Genomic DNA, 22,500 nt, shown 5'->3' on the forward strand with positions numbered 1-22,500 from the left:
TTATCTGGTGACTTTTTGTTTTTGTTTTTGTGACGTTCCAGTTGATTAGCAGTGTTTGAAGTGTTCTTGATGTTATAGTCTGTTTTGCTGATTCTTTTTTGAGTTTTTGTTTGAATCCTATTATAACTGTTGGGGTTGCTATCCATATTTCTTTGATCCCTATTGTGTTTATTTTTGTTATTGTTCCAATACCCTGAGTTGTTTTGATCTGTTTGTTCCTTGCCTGTGGTTGTTGTTTGCATGTATATATTTTTATTGGTGTATTTGTATATGTAGTACTCCATGTTGTTCGATGTGGCATGTGATACTTTCATTGTGTATGTTGTTGAAGATACAATGGTATTTATGTGTTTTAGGGAAGCACCTGTCTAACACTGCTAGGAATTGTTTACCTATCTTTGATGATATTTGCAATCCGGAAATTGGGTTAAACTATAGAACCTCAGAATTTTTGTATTTTTGTTTGGTTCCTTTTGGCTATTTTGTATGTTGTTGGCATTTTGTGCGTTGTTTTTGCTATTATGGTTATTCTTTTGGGTTTTGTTTATTTTTTCCTATCTTTCCATTGTGTCTTGGGTTTTTGTGTTTTTATTGTTATATGTATGTTGTTTTTCATGTGTGAGTTTCTACTTTAGGTGCGTGGGTGTTAGTAATATTTAGGGCTTCACCAGGTGTGAACTTAATTTTTTCCTTATACCCGACCATAGCTAGTGCTTCATTGTAGTAAGGTGCATGTATGTTGAATATTGTATCATTGGCTGACAGGCATGATATTCTGGTAGTCATGTTCCTAACTATCCCTTTCGTTATGGATGGTAGAGGATTGAACTTTACATTTATGTATCTTAGACACTCGTTTGGTTTGTGGTATGGTTCGTAATCCCTGTTTGTAAGTTAAAAGTAACATCTAGGAAATTTACCTTACGGTAATTACTGCCTATGGTCACAGATATGCTGAAATTTTAAAATAATTTGTGCAGTTTTTTTTCTGTATCTCTCTATTTCTATTTTAGTGCAATTATCTATTATGAAAAGGGCATTGTCTCTGTATAGACCCCCCCCCTTCCCCCGCTATTTGTGGGAATGAGGATTTTATGTGGAATAAGAAGTAAATTCCAACGATATCCATGACCTGAGCTGAGTCACGTGAACCCATTGGTGTATCAAAGGAATTCATTCTATCTGATCTAATCCATAGTTTGTTGTCATAATTAATAACAGTTTGTCGTGCTATTAACATTATGTCTACATCTGACTTAGATAAGCTAGAAATTTTCATTGCAAATATGAATGCTTTGTTGAGTATTATAGTGTTATAATACTTTGTTGAGTATTATAGGGTTATAATACAAGGCCCAACACTTGAAAGGAGCTCAGCCACTTTGCCTCTGTGAGGCCCAGTGCTCTAAAGGTGTTTTTTATGTGCCACCAGCACAAGTGCACTTGGCTTGATGGGTCCTCTCAAGCACAGCACATTGCCTTGCCAAAAGTCTCTTTCATTAGTCATTGCTTCTGTAAGGCTCAAAGTTCAAAGATCATGCTTCATCATACCGTCTCATGTCTACCTCTACCACAGGTTCCCTCCACAGTTAGAGATCAGCACTTCTTTATACAGCTGTCCTCGGCATTAAACTGCATCTGGAGGTGAGACATCAGTTCTGGAGTTATCCCTTAATTGCCATTACTCTCAGGTATATTCTGAGGAAGAATGTTAATAGCTGTCAGGGTCCCATCTTTAGGTCAGATTTCCCTGGAGTAGGAGACACGCCATGTGGAAGGCAGCTCTTCTAGAAGGAAGATACTCTGACATAAAACTTACAGTCAAGTTAGTACCAGTCATCTTACAATGCCTATTACAGGAACCTGCTATAACAACCAAGATAGTGGCAAAAGTGATGTACAAGATTTTGTCACTTAAATCCAATGACATACAGGTGTCTAACTCTCATTCATGAGACAACTGTCATCTGTCAATCATCATATGTTGAGGCAATCATCATATATTGAGGAAATCATATGCTGAGGCAATCATCATACTAAGCATTTTGTCAGATGCTTTAGCAATTCTGTTAGCTCACCACTTTTAGTGCAGCATATCATGATATGAATTTTGCCTTTTTCAGTTGAGATAATTTCACTTGATATGTCCTGGAGGGTTTGTACTACTTGAAGTGAAGGGAAATTCTATCTACTTCCATTTTTTTGTAAGCAGAAATACATAATGTTTTCTCTTTGCCCACTTCTTGATTATCTTCTGTGGTAAAGAAAAGTTCCATCAGTTCGTTTTGAATTAAAGGAAAGTTTACCTTCACACAGCTTCTATATGAACCAATCAAGATATTTGGTTTAATGTAAGTGTTGCTAATACTATTGTTGTTATTACTGTCATTGTCTTCCAAATAACTTGAGTATTTGGAGCATTTTCCTCTACTAATTGTTCACTATAATGTTTGTTGTTTTCTTCTTATACATTCAGTTGTATATTTTGCTTTTGTATTATTTTTTAACTGTTGTAGTGTTTTGTTGTGTAGCATAATTATGTGCGGTAACCATTTTAGATATGAAAATGTAAAGTGTGTGAACAAAATTTTTAAAGTTTGTGAAAAAAGACTGATTTTTTTTCTAGTCTGTTGTCTATCCTTGGGAATCAAGGGCAGCCTCTTCTTAGACAATTGTTTTTAAAAAAACTCCAAAGAAAATTATATTTGGTAATACTTGAATAAATGTGCTTTGAAGGGAGAAGCAAAAAAACAATGTTTTCACACTCGAAGAGTCAAATTTATTGTTGCTGTTGTTGTTGTTAGTAGTAGTAGTAGTAGCAGCAGCAGCAGCAGCAGCAGTAGCAGCAGCAGCAGCAGCAGCAGTAGTAGTAGTAGTAGTAGTAGTAGTAGTAGTGATTCAACATTAACACATTCCTTAAATGCATGTGTAGGCATGTGAATGTGTGTCAGTGTGTGTGTGTGTGGGGGGGGGGTGCGTGTGTGTGTGTGTGTGCGTGCGTGCGTGTGTGTGTGTGTGTGTGTGGGTGCGTGTGTGTGTGTGTGTGCGTGCGTGCGTGTGTGTGTGTGTGTGTGTGTGTGTGTGTGCGTGTGCAAGAGAGAGGGCTGCCACATGTACTTTTGTGTAATTCCATTTATAATTTCTCATCAATTTTATTTTGTCCATTATTATATTATATTGTAATGTTTCATAATGTAATGTTTTTTACTGGTGCCCTCAAGGAAATGAAAATAAATCATTTAATAATATTTTATTGTTATATAAAAAATACATATGCACACATGTATATATACACAGATGTAAGTAGATGAATGTAAGTATGTGCATATACATACATATATACATACAAACATACATAAATACCTATATATATATATATATATGTGTGTGTATATATATATATATATATATATATATATATATATAGATAATACATACGTAAATACCTATATATATATATATATATATATATATATATATATATATATATATATATATATATATACGTGCTTGCTTTAAACCCAATGAATATTTGTTTTCTTGCCTATTACTGTATTTTATTGTAAAATCTACTATGTTCTGTTGTAGACAGAACTCGTATAAAAGCCCGGCAGATGGATTGTACCTGTAAATTGAAGGTCCAACTCTTCTTACATGGTATCGTACTGATTTTGTTTGAAAATTACATTAAGGATGCACATGTCTGTGGAATACTCAACCACTTATACTCTTATTCAATAAACCTGGTAGTTCAGTTAATTGAACAGCTGAACTCTTATGGTTGTAAATTCTTTCTAAATTCCATATATAGCAGCATGTATATGTATACGTGTATGTCTGTGTGTGTGTGTATAAATATTTATGCATACATTTATGTAAACACATACGTTCATATGTGTGTGTGTTTATCTATAGAGAGAGAGCGGAGACAGACAGACAGACAGATAGACCGAGAGATGGGCACTCTGTTAGTTATGACGATGAGGGTTCCCGTTGATCCAATCAACATAACATCCTGCTCATGAAATTAACATGCATGTGGTTGAGCACACCACGGACACATGCATCCTTAATGTAGGCCCCAGGAGGATTCAGTGCGACATAGACTGTGACATGGCTGGCCCTTTGAAATACAGGTAATGTATTTCAAAGGGCCAGCCATGTCAGGTACCTGTATTTCAAAAGGCCAGCCATGTCACACTGAATCTTCTTGAGAACTACATTAAGGATACATGTGTATGTGGTGTTCTCAGCCACATGCACATTAATTTCATGAGCAAGATGTTATGTTGATTGGATCAACAGGAACCCTCATCGTCATAACCAACAGAATGCCAGTCTCTCTCTGTGTCTCTCTCTGACTGTCTGCCTGTCTCTCTCTCTCTCTCTCTCTCTCTCTCTACAAGCGCACATATATATGAACATATGTGTTTACATGAATGCATGCATAAATATATTTATACACTCACACAGAGTGCAGAGACACATACATTCACATATGCTGCTAAGAACTTACAACCATAAGAGTTCAGCTGTTCAATTAACTGAACTACCAGGTTTATTGAATAAGTGTATAAGTGGTTGAGTATTCCACAGACGTGTGCATCCTTAATGTAATTTTCAAACAGAATTAGCACGATACTATGTAAGAAGAGTTGGACCTTCAAATTACAAATACAATCCATCTGCCGGGCTTTTATACGATTTCTGATAGGTATTTATATATGTATGTATCACCAGTATCAAAGCATAAAAAGCATTCTAAATGCCCTAAAATCATCAGAACACCTGAATTTATCTAACAAGTTCAACAGACCATTGATTGCAATCCAAGAAAGTCCATAAAGTCAATTGCAAAAGATCTCCATGTGTCAGAAGGAGCAGTCAGAAATGTTGTCCATGAAGACATCAGATATAAGTCTTATATGGTGAGGAAAGGTCAATTTGTCAGAAAAAGCGAAAGAAAATCATCACATCAGATCTAAAAGGCTCTTAAACAAACTGAAAAATCCAGCAGAAGATTTTGATTTGGTTTTTCTCAAATGACAAAAACTTCGACCAAGATCAAAAAGTTAACAGAAGAGATGACATGGTTATGTGCAAACCCTTCTGAAGTTACAAGTGTTATACATACAAAATTTCTTGCAACTGTCATGGTTTTAGGGGTTGTCAGCAATGAAGGACATGTGATACCTCCTTACTTCTTTCCACAGGGCCTTAGAGTTAAGTCTGCCGCCTACATTGAGGTTCTGGAAATAACTGTTAAGCCCTCGATAAACAGTCTATGCAATGGAAGGCCATATGTGTTTCAGCAAGACTCTTCACTATCACACATGGCTCTAGTAACACAGGAATGGATGGTTGAAAATTTTCATGATCACATAACCCCTAACATTCGGCTTCCTAATTCCCCAGATCTCAATGCATTGGACTATTACACATAGTGCGTCATTGTGACTGAGGTCAATGAACAAGCCCATAACACCAAAGATTCTTTGAAAGCTGCCATAGTCAGAGTAATGTCCAAAATGAACCAGGACCACTTGATTCAAGCATGTAGATGATTTAGATCGCATATAGAAGCAGTTGTTGAAACTGAAAGTGGTTTTATTGAATAACATTATAGAAAAGAAGGTTTATTTTTATCCTCATAGCATTTTTTGATAAATAAAGTTATCTGTTATTATATATCTGTTTTATGATAAGCATAAATCTGTCCTCAAATATCTTATGCCCCCTATATGTGTATGTATATATACATATATATATACATGAGGTATAGTAGTTAGGGTATTAGTGGTCAGATGTTGAAGTGATTGCAGAACAATGTGAGATGAAGTGCTTTGTCCTCAAGAACACAATGCACCATCCAGTGATCGAACCAGCACTTTTGCAACCTTGAGTACAACACCTTAACCACTAGGTAATGCATCCTCATATATATATATGTGTGTATATATATATATATATATATATATAGAAGCAGGCGTTTTGGGGTGGATACATGGGTGTTCGTTTTTGGTATGTTGAATCTTTTGTTTATTTTTATATCTTCTGACCATACTATACTGATGATCGAAAGTTACATATTATTGTAATAATTGGGAAATCGTTCGATATATAGTTAAGTCTTTTTTTAAGAGGCCAATTTTTGGGAATTGCATTTTCCTCGTGTTCAGTAAAAATGTGTTTATTATGGTAGCTGAACGTGAGGCATTACTCTATAGTAATGCCCTTATATGAATATATATATATATATATATATATATATATATATATATATATATATATATATATATATAAATAGATAGATAGATACATGCATACATACATACATACATACATATTTACATACATATGCATATATATATGTTTATGTGTGTGTGTGTGTGTGTGTATATATATATATATATATATATATATATCATCGTCATCATCATCATTGTTTTAACATTCATTTTTCTATGTTTATGTGTCAAATAGAATTTGTTGATGCAGACTTTCTACAGCCAGATGCTCCTTCTGTTGCCAACCCTCACTTGTTTTCTAAGTAAGACAAAATTTTCCCTTGGCCTGACATGTTTTCATGAAAGACTAGGAATAACTAACATTGCTAGTTCACTGGAAACATGTAACAACAATATTTTTTTTTTTTTGCAAAATATAAGTAATTTAACAGTACCTTTTAAATGTGTGTGGGTTGGATGGTGGTATGCCACTCTGCCAATTAATGATATTTTACCATTCATAAGGTTAAAATAAAATGGTAGAATTTGAAGAAAATAGCAACGACCTGTGATAGCAACTAATAAGTCCAAATATCTGTAATAAAGTGGAGCAAATTGATTTGCCACGAGGAAGATGAATGACTATTAACTAACATCATCTACGGAATCCTTCATCAATGAGATGTAAAATAAGTTATTCTGGTTTGCAAAATATTTGGTACTTCTTCATATAAATGTTATATTTTTATCCTCTATTTTACTCATCAGCTGGTTGGTTAAGACCATAGTGAATCACTGACATTTATGGTATTTTAATTTTCTTTAATTGTTATATAATCCTTTAGCATATGAATCGACCAAATCCTGTCAAAATAATCTACCTGCTTTATGTTCAAATTGGCTGAATCTGGCCTCTCACTCCCACCCTACAATTTCATTCTAAACATAATCTACTGTGTCAGAACCTTGAAGCTACAAGATAATGCACGAATAATGCAAAACAACATGAATGAATAAGCATCACATTTAACAGAATAAGCTGAATGCTAAAGGGTTAATGCAAGATTAGCCCTTACTATGCAGATTTATGATTTAAAGGCATTCCAGCTATGATAATCAGTCTCTTGTTTTGAAGAGATAAATTATTTATCTCCTATTAATTGTGTTTTTTTTAACATTTTTGAAGAAAATAAGATGGAAATTAATGTAATTTGGTTTCTGTTTCTAGCAAATTCACTGACTACATAAAGCTATGTAAGTTCTTTCATTGGTCAGTTTTTATGTATTATTTCTTTGTATACTCACCAGGTAATGTTTCGTAGTGTTCAGCAGTTAATTCATTCCAAGTGTGATCAGATGACAGTAATATGTGCTGCTCTTCTTTGCCTAAGCTTGAAGCTAATGCAGCCTCCTGGATGCACATCTGTAAGAATTAAGATATCAAAAAAAAAAAAAAAAGAAGGGGGAAAAGAAAAAAAAGCAAGAGCTTAATAATGCTATGATACTGATAAGGTAAGATGAATAACATAGATATACAGTGGGTGTATATGGAGAAGGACCTTCCCACAAAAATAAAGACGTCAAAAAGCATTTATAGTGAATGTATCAGTAACTATTGTGCAGGGAAGTGTTGTATTTAAATAGAGAGAGAGAGGAAATAGAGAAAGAGAGAGAGAAGATAAAAATTATTATAATACAAAACAGGGAAAAAAAAAACACGAACAGTACAAAACTGAAAAATAAAGAGAAAAAATGAATTAAAAATAAGTGATGCAAAAGCATAATAATAAAGAAAACAATTACAAAAAAAATATACATAAGAAATGAAATAAAAACATGTAACTGAAGCGGGTGAATAGGAGGGGGTTATAGGTTGAGATTTAGCTGAATTGGAAATAAATCACTGGTTATCTGATGAAAAGGCTTAGTCACCATTTGGATTGTCTAACCTTGGCTAGATTAACAGTTTATTGAGAATTCAATGTAACTGTCCCTTTTGTTCAAGGTTTTCCCCCCATATGATCAGCAGATAGAAAATAAACGAGCTTGCATGCATATTACATATATATATATATATATATATATATATATATATATATATATATATATATATATATATATATTATTTATATTATATATATATATGTGTGTGTGTATATATATATATATGTATGCATGTATATAAGTATGTTTGTTGTATGCATGCATGCAATATATTCATTATATATATATTTGTGTTTGTGTGTGTGTGTGTGTGTGTGTGTGTGTGTGTGTGTGTGTGTGTGTATACACACACATAGTTATGCTTATATATACACTGATTGAAGTACAGATTCAGCACAGCTATACTTGAATATTATGTACAGCTAGCCAACATTAAGATATCAGATTCTATTTCAGGTAACAATATATACATAGATTAGATCCAACACATATCTAATATAAAGGTATACTTATATGATATATTTTAGCACAATAAAACATGAACAAAATCAATATATTCATGAAATACATATACACATGATATGTGTATGCTTACACACACACATATATATATATGCATATATATATATATATATATACATATATACATTCATATCTAAAAATATATATATGCATATATATATACATATACATGCATACATACATACATATATATATATATACATATATATATATATATATATATATATATATATACATACATACATTCTCACTAGTACTCTGCTGCCAGGGCATTTTAGTCAATAATACATACAAACATATACACATACACATGCACACATACACACACACATGCACGCACACACGCACACACACACAAATACATAACTTTGCCAAAATAGACACTGGAGCATGATGCTGTCCTATTGGAATCCTTTCAAACCATCCAACCCATGCCAGCATGAAACACAGACATTAAATTATGATGATGATGATATATATATATATATATGTGTGTGTGTGTGTGTGTGTGTGTAGAAATAGAGGGTGCATGGCCAAATAGTTAGGGCATTGTGTTCATAAACACAAGATCATAATTTCAATTCCTGGACCATGTAGTGACGTGTTCTTGAGCGAAATCCCTTCACACATCGCTCCATGATTACTTTGACACCTGATGTGTGGCACAATTTACAGCTGTTCAGACAATGAATTTGATGGAGGGAGTGAGCCCATGTACAGCACATACATTTGATCACTATAAACAAATCATTTCTGCTGGTTGTTCAGCAAAAACTGAACACTGATGCATCATTTTCAATGGGAGTTTCCATCTTTATATATATATATATATATATATATATATATATATATATATATATATATATATATATATATATATATATATATATATATATATATACATACATACACACACACATTAATATATCATCATCATCATATATCTATATTCATATATAGTTCAAATTTACAGAAAACAAAAATGACAAAAACAAGTATAGGAACATCAAGCAGGTGTAGTTGTTTAATACTCATGAAAAATGGAAGTCTTTTACATTTCGAGCCTGTGTTCTTTTACAGAAAAGATTAAGCGGGACAAAATGGAGAGAGAAAAGATGTGCAGAGTTCAGTGGTCCAATGTGGCATAATGACTGGAAATATATTTATTCATTAATATTTAGCAGAAGCAACAGAGTGGCTCAATGGCTGAGAGTTTCATGCATTGGCACTTATCAAAGTTTAATAAGTGCCAATATACAAAATTCTAAATATTAATAAAAATATACATGCACTCATATTTTGAGTACTCGATTTCCTGTTTTATATGTATATATATATATATATATATATATATAATATACATATAAGAGGGATGACCATTAAGTGGACATGGTCATCCCTCTTATATGTATGTAGTATAATTTTTCTGAATCTTCAGATTTTTTCAGTATTCTAGGCCACTGGTTTAAATTGATATTAATCAAATTAATATTCAATTTTTTATCCTTATTATTTAAATATATATACATATATATACATATATATAGGCACAGGAGTGGCTGTGTGGTAAGTAGCTTGCCTACCAACCACATGGTTCCGGGTTCATTTCCACTGCGTGGCACCTTGGGCAAGTGTCTTCTACTATAGCCTCGGGCCGACCAAAGCCTTGTGACTGGATTTGGTATACGGAAACTGAAAGAAGCCTGTCATATATCATCATCATCATCATCGTTTAACGTCCGCTTTCCATGCTAGCATGGGTTGGACGATTTGACTGAGGACTGGTGAAACCGGATGGCAACACCAGGCTCCAGTCTGATTTGGCAGAGTTTCTACAGCTGGATGCCCTTCCTAACGCCAACCACTCAGAGAGTGTAGTGGGTGCTTTTACGTGTCACCCGCACGAAAACGGCCACGCTCGAAATGGTGTCTTTTATGTGCCACCCGCACAAGCCAGTCCAGGGGCACTGGCAACGATCTCGCTCGAAAATCCTACAGGAGCCAGTCAGGCGGTACTGGCAACGGCCACGCTCAAAATGGTGCATCTCATGTGCCACCCGCACAAGAACCAGTCCAGGGGCACTGGCAACGATCTTACTTGGCTTGCCGGGTCTTCTCACGCACAGCCCATTTCCAAAGGTCTCGGTCCGTAGTCATCGCCTCGGTGAGGCCCAATGTACGAAGGTCTTGCCTCACCACCTCAGCCCAGGTCTTCCTGGGCCTACCTCTTCCACGGGTTCCCTCAACTGTTAGGGTGTGGCACTTTTTCACGCAGCTATCCTCCTCCATTCTCACCACATGTCCATACCAGCGCAATCGTCTCTCTTGCACGCCACAACTGATGCTTCTAATGTTCAGCTTTTCTCTCAAGATACTTACACTCTGACGGGTATTCACATTGACATTACACATCCAACGGAGCATACTGGCTTCATTCCTTGCGAGCTTACGTATGTCCTCAGCAGTTACAGCCCATGTTTCACTGCCATGTAGCATGGTTGTTCGTATGCATGCGTCATACAGTCTGCCTTTTACTCTGAGTGAGAGTCCCTTTGTCGCCAGCAGGGGTAAGAGCTCTCTAAACTTTGCCCAGGCTATTCTTATTCTAGCAGCTACACTTTCAGCGCACCCACCCCCACTACTAACTTGGTCGCCCAGATAGCGGAAGCTATCGACTACCTCTAGTTTTTCACCCTGGAATGAGATAGAAGTTGTTTCCTGTTTGTTTGCAGTCTTTATTGCACCTGAACATCTGCCACAAACAAAAACTAACTTGCTAGTTAACCTGCCTTTGATGTTGCTGCACCTCTTATGTGTCCATAGCTTGCACCGGGTACATCTTATAGAGTTACTACCTACTCCTTTTCTACATACTGAGCAGGGCCATCTACCTGAAGGGGTATATATATATATATATATATATATATATGTATCTGCGTGTATGTTTGTTCCCCCAACATCGCTTCACAACAGATGCTGGTGTATTTACGTCCCCGTAACTTAGCGGTTTGGCAAAAGAGACCGATAGATAAGTACTAGGCTTACAAAGAATAAGTCCTGGTGGGGTCGATGCTCTAGCATGGCCGCAGTCAAATGTCTGAAACAAGTAAAAGAGTAAAAGAGTAATATATGTATATATATATATATATAATGTATATATATATATATATATAATGTATATATAGACAAATATCTTATGGATATAGACTTAGTTGCATAAGAACCTTGCTTTGAAGCCTTGTAGTTTTGCACAACCTTTTGGACAATTGTTTTCTTTAATAGCTGTGGACTGACCAATGTCATCTGAGTGAATTTGGTAGAGAGAAATTTTACAGAAGTCCATTGCATATGTGTGTGTGAGCTTTTATTTGTTTGTTTCTGCCTTACAATAGGTGTTAATTTCTTGATAGCCCCGTAATCTAGTGGTATTGCAAATGGAAGCTGTTTGAATAAATACCAGACTGGAAAATAAGTACTGGATTTATTTGAATGGATAAACCCTTTAAGGTAGAACTCAACCATTACCACAGTCTAGTGACTGATACCATTAAAAGAATAAAAGAGTATTATATGTGTATAAATATGTGTGTGTGTGTATGCATGTATATATTTATATATGTGTATGTATATATATGTGTACATAGAACAAGCATGCATACACATATATGTGTGTATATGTATATATGCAAATACATATGCACACACACATATATTCATATATATAAGTGTGTATAATGTTTTTACTGCAAAACTTAGTTTGGAGATCAACTTTACTGCTTTACAAACTCTCTGAAGCTATAAATAAGCTATATATAAATATATACACATAAACTGTGTGTGTGTGTGTGTGTGTGCATTGTCTGCATGAATATTTACACATACATTAATAAACATGCATATGTGTGTGTTTTCATAGGCATATGAATGTGTATATATATATATATATATGTATTTGTACATATACACATATATATACACATTCAATTGTTGGAATGAGCGCCACTAATAGATCACATGTTTAAGGGATTGGTTATCACATGACGAGACATTCATAAATATTTGGTGGATCAATGACCATATGCATGATAAAGCAAGCAGTAACCTTATATCTGTGTTATCATGCACGAATATGTGTAAGTCTGCTGATGTAAACAGCTGCATATGGGAACTTACAGATGCATACACTCTCTTTCTCTTATATGTATCAAATATATCAGATACGCACACACACACACACACATGTATATATATATATGTGTGTGTGTGTGTGTGTGTGTGTATGTATGTATTTGTATGTTTATGCATATACATGTACTCATAGACATATATTTTATAGATATACTGATAGATGTAGATAACTATGCATTATAGAGATACAGGAGTTGGAAAGAATAGAGAATTCTCAATGGTATAAATTTTAAGGGCAACAAAGCCTACTACTGTAGCCTATAATACCACCATACTACTTCCCATACTGTCTGTCGTATTGCTACTACATCCTCCTCCTCCCCCACCATAAAAATACTGAGAATGCTATCAAGGATGAATGTTCTGTATACCACAAGGGCAATGGATGAAGGACATTACAAAATTGAATCACAAAAGACCATGTAATTTTACATACACACACTTGTGTGTGTATATATATATATATATATATATATATATATATATATATATACACATATATATATACTTACATGCACACTCACATACACACACACAAATGCACACACACACACGCACGCACGCACACACACACACACATATTTTATCTTTTATCTGTTTCAGTCTTTAGGCAGCGGCCATGCTGGAGTACTACCTTAAAGGATTTTAGTCAAATAAAATAGATCCCGGTATATACATTTGTTTAACCTATACTTATTCTATTGGACCCTTTTTGCCAAACTGCTATGTTATGGGAACATAAACAAACCAACACTGATTGTCAAGTGGTAGTGGGGGACAAACACAGACAGAGAGAGACACACTCTCTCTCTCTCACACACACCCTCACGCACAAACATACACACACATACTTGTATAACAGGCTTCTTTCAATTTCCATTTATCAAATCTTCCCACAAGGCTTTGGCCAGCCCGAGGCTAGAGTGGGACTGAACCTGGAGGCTGCATCTTACCCCAGTGTTCCACAGAAAGATGATAAAGAAACATACAGAGAACAGGAAAATCCCACAATGGGTGTGGACATGTTCTTCCCTCATCAGTTATCAAGCAAAGCTCCTCACAATTTCGATGCCTTACTTACACGACCACACATTCATATGTATGTATGTATACACACACACACACACACACACACACATACTTATCCACTCAGCCATGGCTGTATGATAAGAAACTTGTTTGCCAACTACATGGTCTTGGGTTCAGCCTCACTACGTAGCACCTTGGGCAAGTGTCATCTACTATAGCCTTGAGCTGACCAAAGCATTGCGAGTGGATTTGGTAATTGGGAACAGAAAGAGGTTCATTGTGTGTGTGTGTGTCCTTCTGCCTGTGTTTGTCCCCCACTACCTCTTGACAACCAGTGTTAGTTTGTTACGTCAACATAACTTAGTGATTTAGCAGAAGAGACTGATAAAATAAGTACCAGGCTTAAAAAGATAAATACTCGAGGTCGGTTTGTTTGACTAAAAGCTTTACAAAGCAGTGCCCCAGCATGGACACAGTCTAATGTCTGAAACAAGGGTAAGAAGAAAAGAATATGTATTCATTTATATATATATATATATATATATATATATATATATATATATACATATAGATAGATAAATAAAGATAGATAAAGATAGATAGATATATATATACATATATTTGTATACATACATTGTATGTATTCATGAAGACACAAATATATTGTATAGAGTGGAAATATTGTTATAAAACAGTAGATGAATAATACTACTGTTCCATGACTTTTAAGATTCATGTTAAATAGACCATTCTTTAGTTTGGCAGTTTTATCTTAGAATTCTGGATCTTTGGCAGCATACTTTCAATATCTATTTGGACAAGTGTATTGTGAAATGTTATTACATGATTGCTACATATCTGGCTTATATAGACATACATATGTATATGCACACACTGTGCATAATATATTCATATGTATATGTATACATTCTGTGTCCTGTATAGTTATATGTATGGGTTACTCTACAGCATAATATATGATGCAGTATGTGGAGGCACATGGCTTTGTGGTTGTGGTGTTGTACACATGGTCGTAAGATTGTGGTTTCAGTTCCTGAATTGGGTGATGCACTGTGTTCTTAAGCAAAACACTTCATTTCATGCTGCCCCAGTCTATTCAGCAAATTAAAATGAGTCATCCTATGATGGACCCGCATCCTACCTAGAGAGGAATATATACACACCAGAGAAACTAGGAACCTGGCCCTATGTTTCTTACAGAGTAAGTACTAATCATATGATGCAGTGGAGCTGAATGGAAAAAAAAGTTTGCTTCACGCTAACAAGGTTGCAGGTTTGGTCCACAGCATATTGGGTAAGTGCCTTCACCATAATTTTGCATTGACCCAAAACTTGTGGGTGAAGGCTGAAACTCTTTGTAGGCAGAAACTCTGTCAGCGGCGAGCTGGCAGAAACATTAGCACGCCGGGCAAAATGTTTAGCAGTATTTTGTCTGCTATTATGTTCTGCGTTCAAATTTCGCCAAGGTCAACTTTGCCTTTCATCCTTTCGGGGTCGATATATTATTAAGTACCAGTTACGCACTGGGGTTGATGTAATCAACTTAATCCCTTTGTCTGTCCTTGTTTGTCCCCTCTATGTTTAGCCCCTTGTGGGCAATGAAGAAATAAAAAACTCTTTTTAAGCTTGCTCAATGGATTACATATGTAATTCAAAGGTCCACCCCTTGTTAAATCATCTCATTGTTGATTCTGTCTGAGAATTGCATTAAGTGAACATTTGTCTGGCAAATAATCAGCTACTTATATGATAATAAATTTTTATGTTTAGATGATGATTTCTAATTTAGCTACTTATATGATAATACAATTTGTATGTAGCCCACTCAAGCAATTGAATACTCCTTGTCAAATACAATAGGGATTCATTACCACAAAATTATAAGTATTTTGCTGATTGAATATAATACAGGATGGGCCAAAAGTCATGCATCAAGACATTTGACATTTTTATTTATTCATATTACATTATTATTATTATTATTATCATTATTATTATTATTATTATTATTATCTTTACTATTATTATTATTATTATTATTATTATTATGGTTACTATATAAAGGATTGAGGTAACTCCTCCTGATGATATAGAGTCAAAATTAAAAGAAGAGTGCCATTTGTTATCTAGTGAATGATATTTCGACATCTTGTGTGTCTTCAACTGGTTCAAAAAGTAAATTTGTCAATCTACTTCATTTTGGTTAATATATAAAGGATTGAGGTATCTCTTCCTGAAGATATCGAGTCAAAATTAAAAGAAGAGTGCCAAAAAACAGTGGGTGCGTAACAAATTGATACATAGCACAAAATTTCTTTTGCTATTTAATTTGAGTCTGTCCTACATACCTTTATACCTTAGAGGACTTAAGAACTTGGCATATAGACACTAGTAAAATAAGTACCAGTTAAGGTACAATATAATCACTTTATCACTATGGTAGAGATAAAAGAGATAACATATATACAATAAATTAATGCACTATCAATTCATAGATTTTTAGTTCAATTCTAGAATATAAGTTGAACTGAATACTTCAGTAGTTGAGATTGATGTTGAGCCCTTAGATCACCCTAGCTTTAAAAGACATATGACTAAAGTTGTTCCACACTGAATCATCTCATTATTTTTGTATAGCCAAGACTTCATTTTCTCATATGTCCATTTTTTTTAATTTGGCAAAGTGTAATTTGAAAGAATTTGGAGATTGCAAATCAAATAGCCAGCTCCCTTAATTGCTCTTTTCACTGAGATGTTGCTGAATAAGTACCAAATCATTTGGGGAATGTTACTTTCAATATATTGGGTTCTATTCAAGAAGATTCCAATCTCATCATACATTGGACAACATGAAAATCTTGTCTAATTTAAGCATTGGCTTAATTGATCTGAGCAGTTCTAAGAAACATTTAGACTCATTGATCTATAAAGGCTATAAAATGTTTAAGTGTATCTGTCAGGAATGGTAAAAGTGAAACAACTGACAATGCTACCCATAGGCTGGCAGGCTCATGTTCTGGTTGCATATTAGTCAAGTTATCAGCAGCATGGAGGTTAACTCATAGGTAAAGACTGAACTCTTAATCTTCCAATTATCAAGCAGATGCTTGCAAGATTAAGTTATTACAAGTTCTATAGAACTTAATTGCTTTCACATTCAATATATTCCTTAATATCTACAATGGAAACTAATCAGCATACACACCATGTGTATGTCCTTGCATAGAAGAGACAAATATATGTTTGTGCATGGATATCAATACTTATTATAAGTATATAAGCATAGATGCATGCAAACACTTTCATAAGAATGTATAAATACATGCTCACAATAGTAAACAAAGACACACACACTCATATATATGATTAGTGCACGAATTTACCCATACATAATCAGTTCATATGCATTGCACATGCAAACTAAATTAATCAATATATATGTATATGTATATATAAACTTACATGTATATGTGCATGTATACATATTAGTTTGTACTTACACACAGACACAAATACACACACACACACACACACATATATGTATGTATGTATGTAATTATATGTATGTAAATCTATACATTTATGTTTGTATGTGTGTACATATACATATGTAAGTATGTATATATGTATGTAAATATATACATTTATGTTTGTATATGTGTACACATACGTATGTAAGTATGTGTGTGTATATATATAAATATATATATATATATATATATATATAGATAAAACTTACTTGGAAAAGGATGTGTGGCGTTCGATCATATAGTGATATAATATATAAATATATGCATATATCCATACATATATGTACATACCTACTTATATATGTATATAGACATGCATATATGGGTACAGGACATAAAAAAAAACGTTAAGCACAATGAGAAACAAACACATAAAAACGAAAACATAGAAAACGAACATTTTTTTGAACAACAAAAAAAAACCAAAAAGAGAAATGAGACATGCAACATAAAGAGTATACCCCTTCGTCAGTTGTCCCTGTTTTATCTACTCTGCATTTCGAAGGCAAGGACAATACGCGACTTCATTGAAACAGTCCTTCTTGCAAAGCAGATTAAATAAAATTTGGGATTTTTTGTGGAGGGTGAAAGTGTTAACAAGAACAGGACAGTGAGAACAAGACAGTAAAAACAAACGGTGAGGGCTGTTGAGCCAAGACGATAGAAAAATTATTATGAACGCTAGGTGGACGAGCCATGAGAGAAGACAGGAAAAGGCATGTCTTTTCTTTAGGAAAGAAATGGACAGAAAAAGAGATCCCCTTTCGTCACGTGTCAGCGATGAGAGAGTCAAGGAGGAAGAGTGAGAGAGAGAGGGAATGGTGAAAGGGAGAAAAGAATAGGGAAAGGGTGGAAGAGAAAAACAGAAAGGATGAAAAACAAGAGAGGGAGAAAGATAGACAGAGAAGAGATAGTAGAAGAGTGTGCATCGTAATATTAAGATAAAACTTACTTGGAAAAGGATGCGTGGTGTTCGATCATATAATAATATAAATAATATGTAAATACATGCATATATCCATGCATATATGTACATACATATATATATATATATATATATATATATATATATATATATATATGCATTTATCTACATCTATATCTAGCTAATCTATCTTTCTATATATAGAGATAGATATATCTGTACCTATTCTATATCCTCTTCTCTCTCCAGCATCTCTGCTTCCATTCATTATACTATGCCATCCATAATTGTGAGGTAAGTGAAAGTTGAATGCCTCCACTACCTATATCTTGCTACAACATTTTTCTCTGACTTTCTGAATCTTTTGCTCCATGTTCTCTTGAGCATGTTATTTTGAAGATACACTCAGGCTCCTTGTCAAAACCATCTTGGCTCTTCTTCACTTACACTTCTATTCACCTATATATAATATGAAGTAGAGTAGCATTTTATCACCCACTGAACCTATCCTGCCATCATTACAACTCTCTAACTCTCTCTCTCAATAAATTCTCTGAGACTAATTTTTATCTTTCCATCCTATTACTTCCTTTCTTAATATTGTCTCTGTAAGTCTCTACCTACTACCTTCTCTCAATGGTACACTCATGTAAGAACTGTGTGTGTGTGTGTGTGTGTGTGTGTGTGCATTTATATAAAGCACCCAGTCCATTTTGTAAGGTGGTTAGTGTTAGGAAGGGCATCTAGCCATAAAAACCATGCCAAAGTAGACAGTGGAGCTTGGCACAGCCCTCTGATTTCCTTGGGTGATGAGGTATGGTTTCTTGTCAGATTTACCAAATTTGGACCCATATAATTATAAAAATATTGAGTGTACTTTTTATAATTTTCATAGTATAGGTTGACCTTAGGAATACCCTATAAAAATTATATCAAAATCTGTTCAATTTTGTCAATTTTGGCCCAACTCTGTTTGCACTCAATTCCTACAGGATCATCAGTATACTTAACGTATGTAAGATGGTCATTTACATGAAACTGGAGGGTCACAGAAAGAAGCAGATGTTATATTCGTAATCTACACACAAGATAGCCCCAGAAAAGATTATTCTCATTTCCGTTTATTTTTTTCATTGTTATACAGTGTAATTAGGAAAGAAAATTTAGGTATTTTAACCCCATTCCATCATTCTGTATACACATATTATATACGTTCTGTATACACTTCCTATATACATATTTACTATTTTTAACGATAGAAATAAAGGAAAGTAAAATAGAAAATAAAAGATATGTATATTTGTATATTTGAATCTATCTATTTGTATATGCACATATGTACATGCATTCTTACAGTTTATGAAAAACAGAAAAGATATACAATATAATAAAGTAAAATAAAATAAAATATAATTTAATATACTGACATATAAGTAAAACAGAATATACTCACTTATATCTATTTATATATGGACATGTATACATTTCTATAAGATATTCTTAGCCAAGGTTCAAACCACATACAAGATAACGTATATAATTTGATGTATATATACACACATACATGCTATTTTTAAAACCAAAGATAAATGCATACAATATGATGAAGAAAAATTGAATTAACAAAAAACAACAAAAAAAGAGCAGATGGTATCAATAGAGTTTCAAACATTAATTGTCTTAGTAGAACTACAAAAATGAGCATTTTAGCCTGTGGTTGCATCTAATAAATCTTTCAGAGTACCTCTTCACAAGTTTACCTATACACACTAAAATACATTACATCACCTCAGAACAGAGATTGCAAGATCTTGAGAACATATTGTGTGGATATGCATTTTTCATTATTGTCTGTGTGATGTTGCACTTTTTCTTCTTTAAGTTTCCAAACCAGATAAATGAGTGATGTGCATTGTCTCTTGTTAATGATTTTAAACAAGCTTTGCATACTATTTCTACAAGGTTTTACCCGAATCTTATTTGAATATTATAAATATTATATATATATATATATATACAGGACATATTATTATAAATATTATATATATATATACAGGACATATTATTATAAATATTATATATATATACAGGACACATATATATATATATATATATATATATATATATATATCAGTGGTGAATTGAAGAACACAAAAGCAAGCTTGGTATAAATAATCATGGAACAGTGTTCAGATAAATGAGAATTTAAATTTCAACTAGGGCAGATGCCCTTGATAAAAATGTTTAGCTATCAGAATGATCCTCATTGAATGGATATGGAAGTAGAAAGTCAGATAAACATGTGGCCTTTTGCCACGTTCTTCCAATGAGAGTTACCAGACAGATTCTTAGGAACTTGTGTTATTCCATAAACCTATGACATTATGGGTCTTTATTATATAGTGAATGTGACTATGGCATAAACCATAGTGCAACCGAAACAACTGGCAAGATAAGAGTATTATGTAACTCTTTTGTATATTTCATATTTTTTATTCTGCATTATGTATTTTGTGTTCTATGTAATATAGTCATTACGTTTACTTGTGTTTATCTGCATTTATATTTATACACATATAGATATCTTTGTAAATTTGTTTATTAAAAAGTATTTGTATAAGGAACCCAGTTGCACTGCACTAGGAATTTTACTGGTGGGCCCCTTGCTAGAAATATTTTTGTGGGTATTGTAGTTGATAACTAGAACTTTCAGATAATTGGAGTAGTATTTGTTGCATAGAAAGCTGTGGCATTGGTGTTAAGAATGAGTGTTATTTGTGGTAAGGTTGGGGCAAGAGAGTGTGGGTGAGATATTGTCAGGTTTAGCCATTAGATTAAAAACTGTTCATTTGAAATGTCTTGGGTTTTAGAAGATTATGTATTTGTTGAAAGAGAATTATTCTGAGTTTTATATCTATCTATCTATCTGTCTGTCTGTCTGTCTGTCTGTCTGTCTGTCTGTCTGTCTGTCTGTCTGTCTGTCTGTCTGTCTGTCTGTCTGCCTGCCTTGCGGTCCATGGGAAGAGCCGTTTTAGCGATGCGTCCTGCCCAGCTCTTCGAAATGCTGGTGTTAAAACGGGGGTAGGTGATGAAGAAGAATGTTCTCTATGTGGCTTGTGTGTTTTCTCGTCTACGTTTTGTTTGCAATGTCCTGTACCCAGATATGCACCTATACATACAGGTGGATGTCGGTATGCACATACCTGTACGTATATATGCATATACTCATTTACTATTTGTTTATATATATATATATATATATATATATATATATATCTGTCTGTCTGGATGTCTGGATGTCTGTATGTCTCTCTATTTAAAGTACCAGTCAAGAATTCTCTATACTGGAGCTTTTGAGCGATTACAATCCCTGTCAGTACATATGTATACAGTGATGTGCTTTAACTACAACATTAGAGCTTTTTAGCTCTTATTTCATGCAATGTAGGTGTTCTAGCACTCGTCATATTTACTCACAATTATGATTTTTCCTTTTTGGTAAAACATTGCACACAGCTGTCTATATTAATTTTATGTTTGTATACACACACACACACATATTTATATATATATATAGCTTTGTGCTATATTCTTTTATACAACCAAAGATTCTTTGTTTATGAGACCTTATGCTTTCATTTGCACTGCCCTTTCAGTGCAAAAAATCCCAAGCATTACACTTTCAGTCAACCATGTCAGATTAATTTAATCAAACCTTCTGTTTAGGAAAATCTAATTCTATATGAAACCAACTGATAACATTTTGGACAGATATGGTGCTTAATTGAAAGTATTTCATTGAAAATGTGCCCCTGCCTCTATTATCTTAAATGGTGTGTGTGCATTTTCTAGTCTCTAACATATCAACATATATCAGGCAAATATATATATATATATATGAGTGTGTATGTACACACCCACACACACATATATATTCATATATATACATATGTGAATGTGCATATATGAGTGTGTGTGTGTATATATATATATATATATATATATATATATATACATATATATATACTTTTTATTGAAGCTGCTAAAACATCACAATAACTGTCACTCAGGGTTTCACATTTGCACTCGGACTGTTGTGACAACTACCCTCAGT

At 33.8% G+C, this 22,500-nt stretch overlaps 1 protein-coding gene and 1 long non-coding RNA gene across 8 annotated transcripts in view; one reads left to right on the top strand and one right to left on the bottom strand.

Moving 5' to 3' along the window:
- LOC128249440 (uncharacterized) overlaps positions 1-22,500 on the top strand; it is a 349,834-nt gene that overhangs the window by 244,050 nt on the left and 83,284 nt on the right. The gene's annotated exons all lie outside the window — the stretch shown is intronic.
- LOC106868934 (protocadherin beta-15) overlaps positions 1-22,500 on the bottom strand; it is a 166,537-nt gene that overhangs the window by 10,059 nt on the left and 133,978 nt on the right. For all 7 annotated transcript variants that reach the window (XR_016244297.1, XR_016244298.1, XR_008265537.2 and 4 more), the window contains one exon: positions 7,533-7,650. Coding sequence is in view for 2 of the 7 variants with exons in the window: in XM_014914403.3 (XP_014769889.1) it covers positions 7,533-7,650 (118 nt within the window). In the remaining 5 variants the exon portion in view is untranslated. The remainder of the gene's footprint in view (positions 1-7,532; positions 7,651-22,500) is intronic.

The sequence above is a fragment of the Octopus bimaculoides genome, chromosome 14, assembly GCF_046866305.1.
Source record: "Octopus bimaculoides isolate indiv1 chromosome 14, ASM4686630v1, whole genome shotgun sequence".
Classification (NCBI taxonomy): domain Eukaryota; kingdom Metazoa; phylum Mollusca; class Cephalopoda; order Octopoda; family Octopodidae; genus Octopus; species Octopus bimaculoides.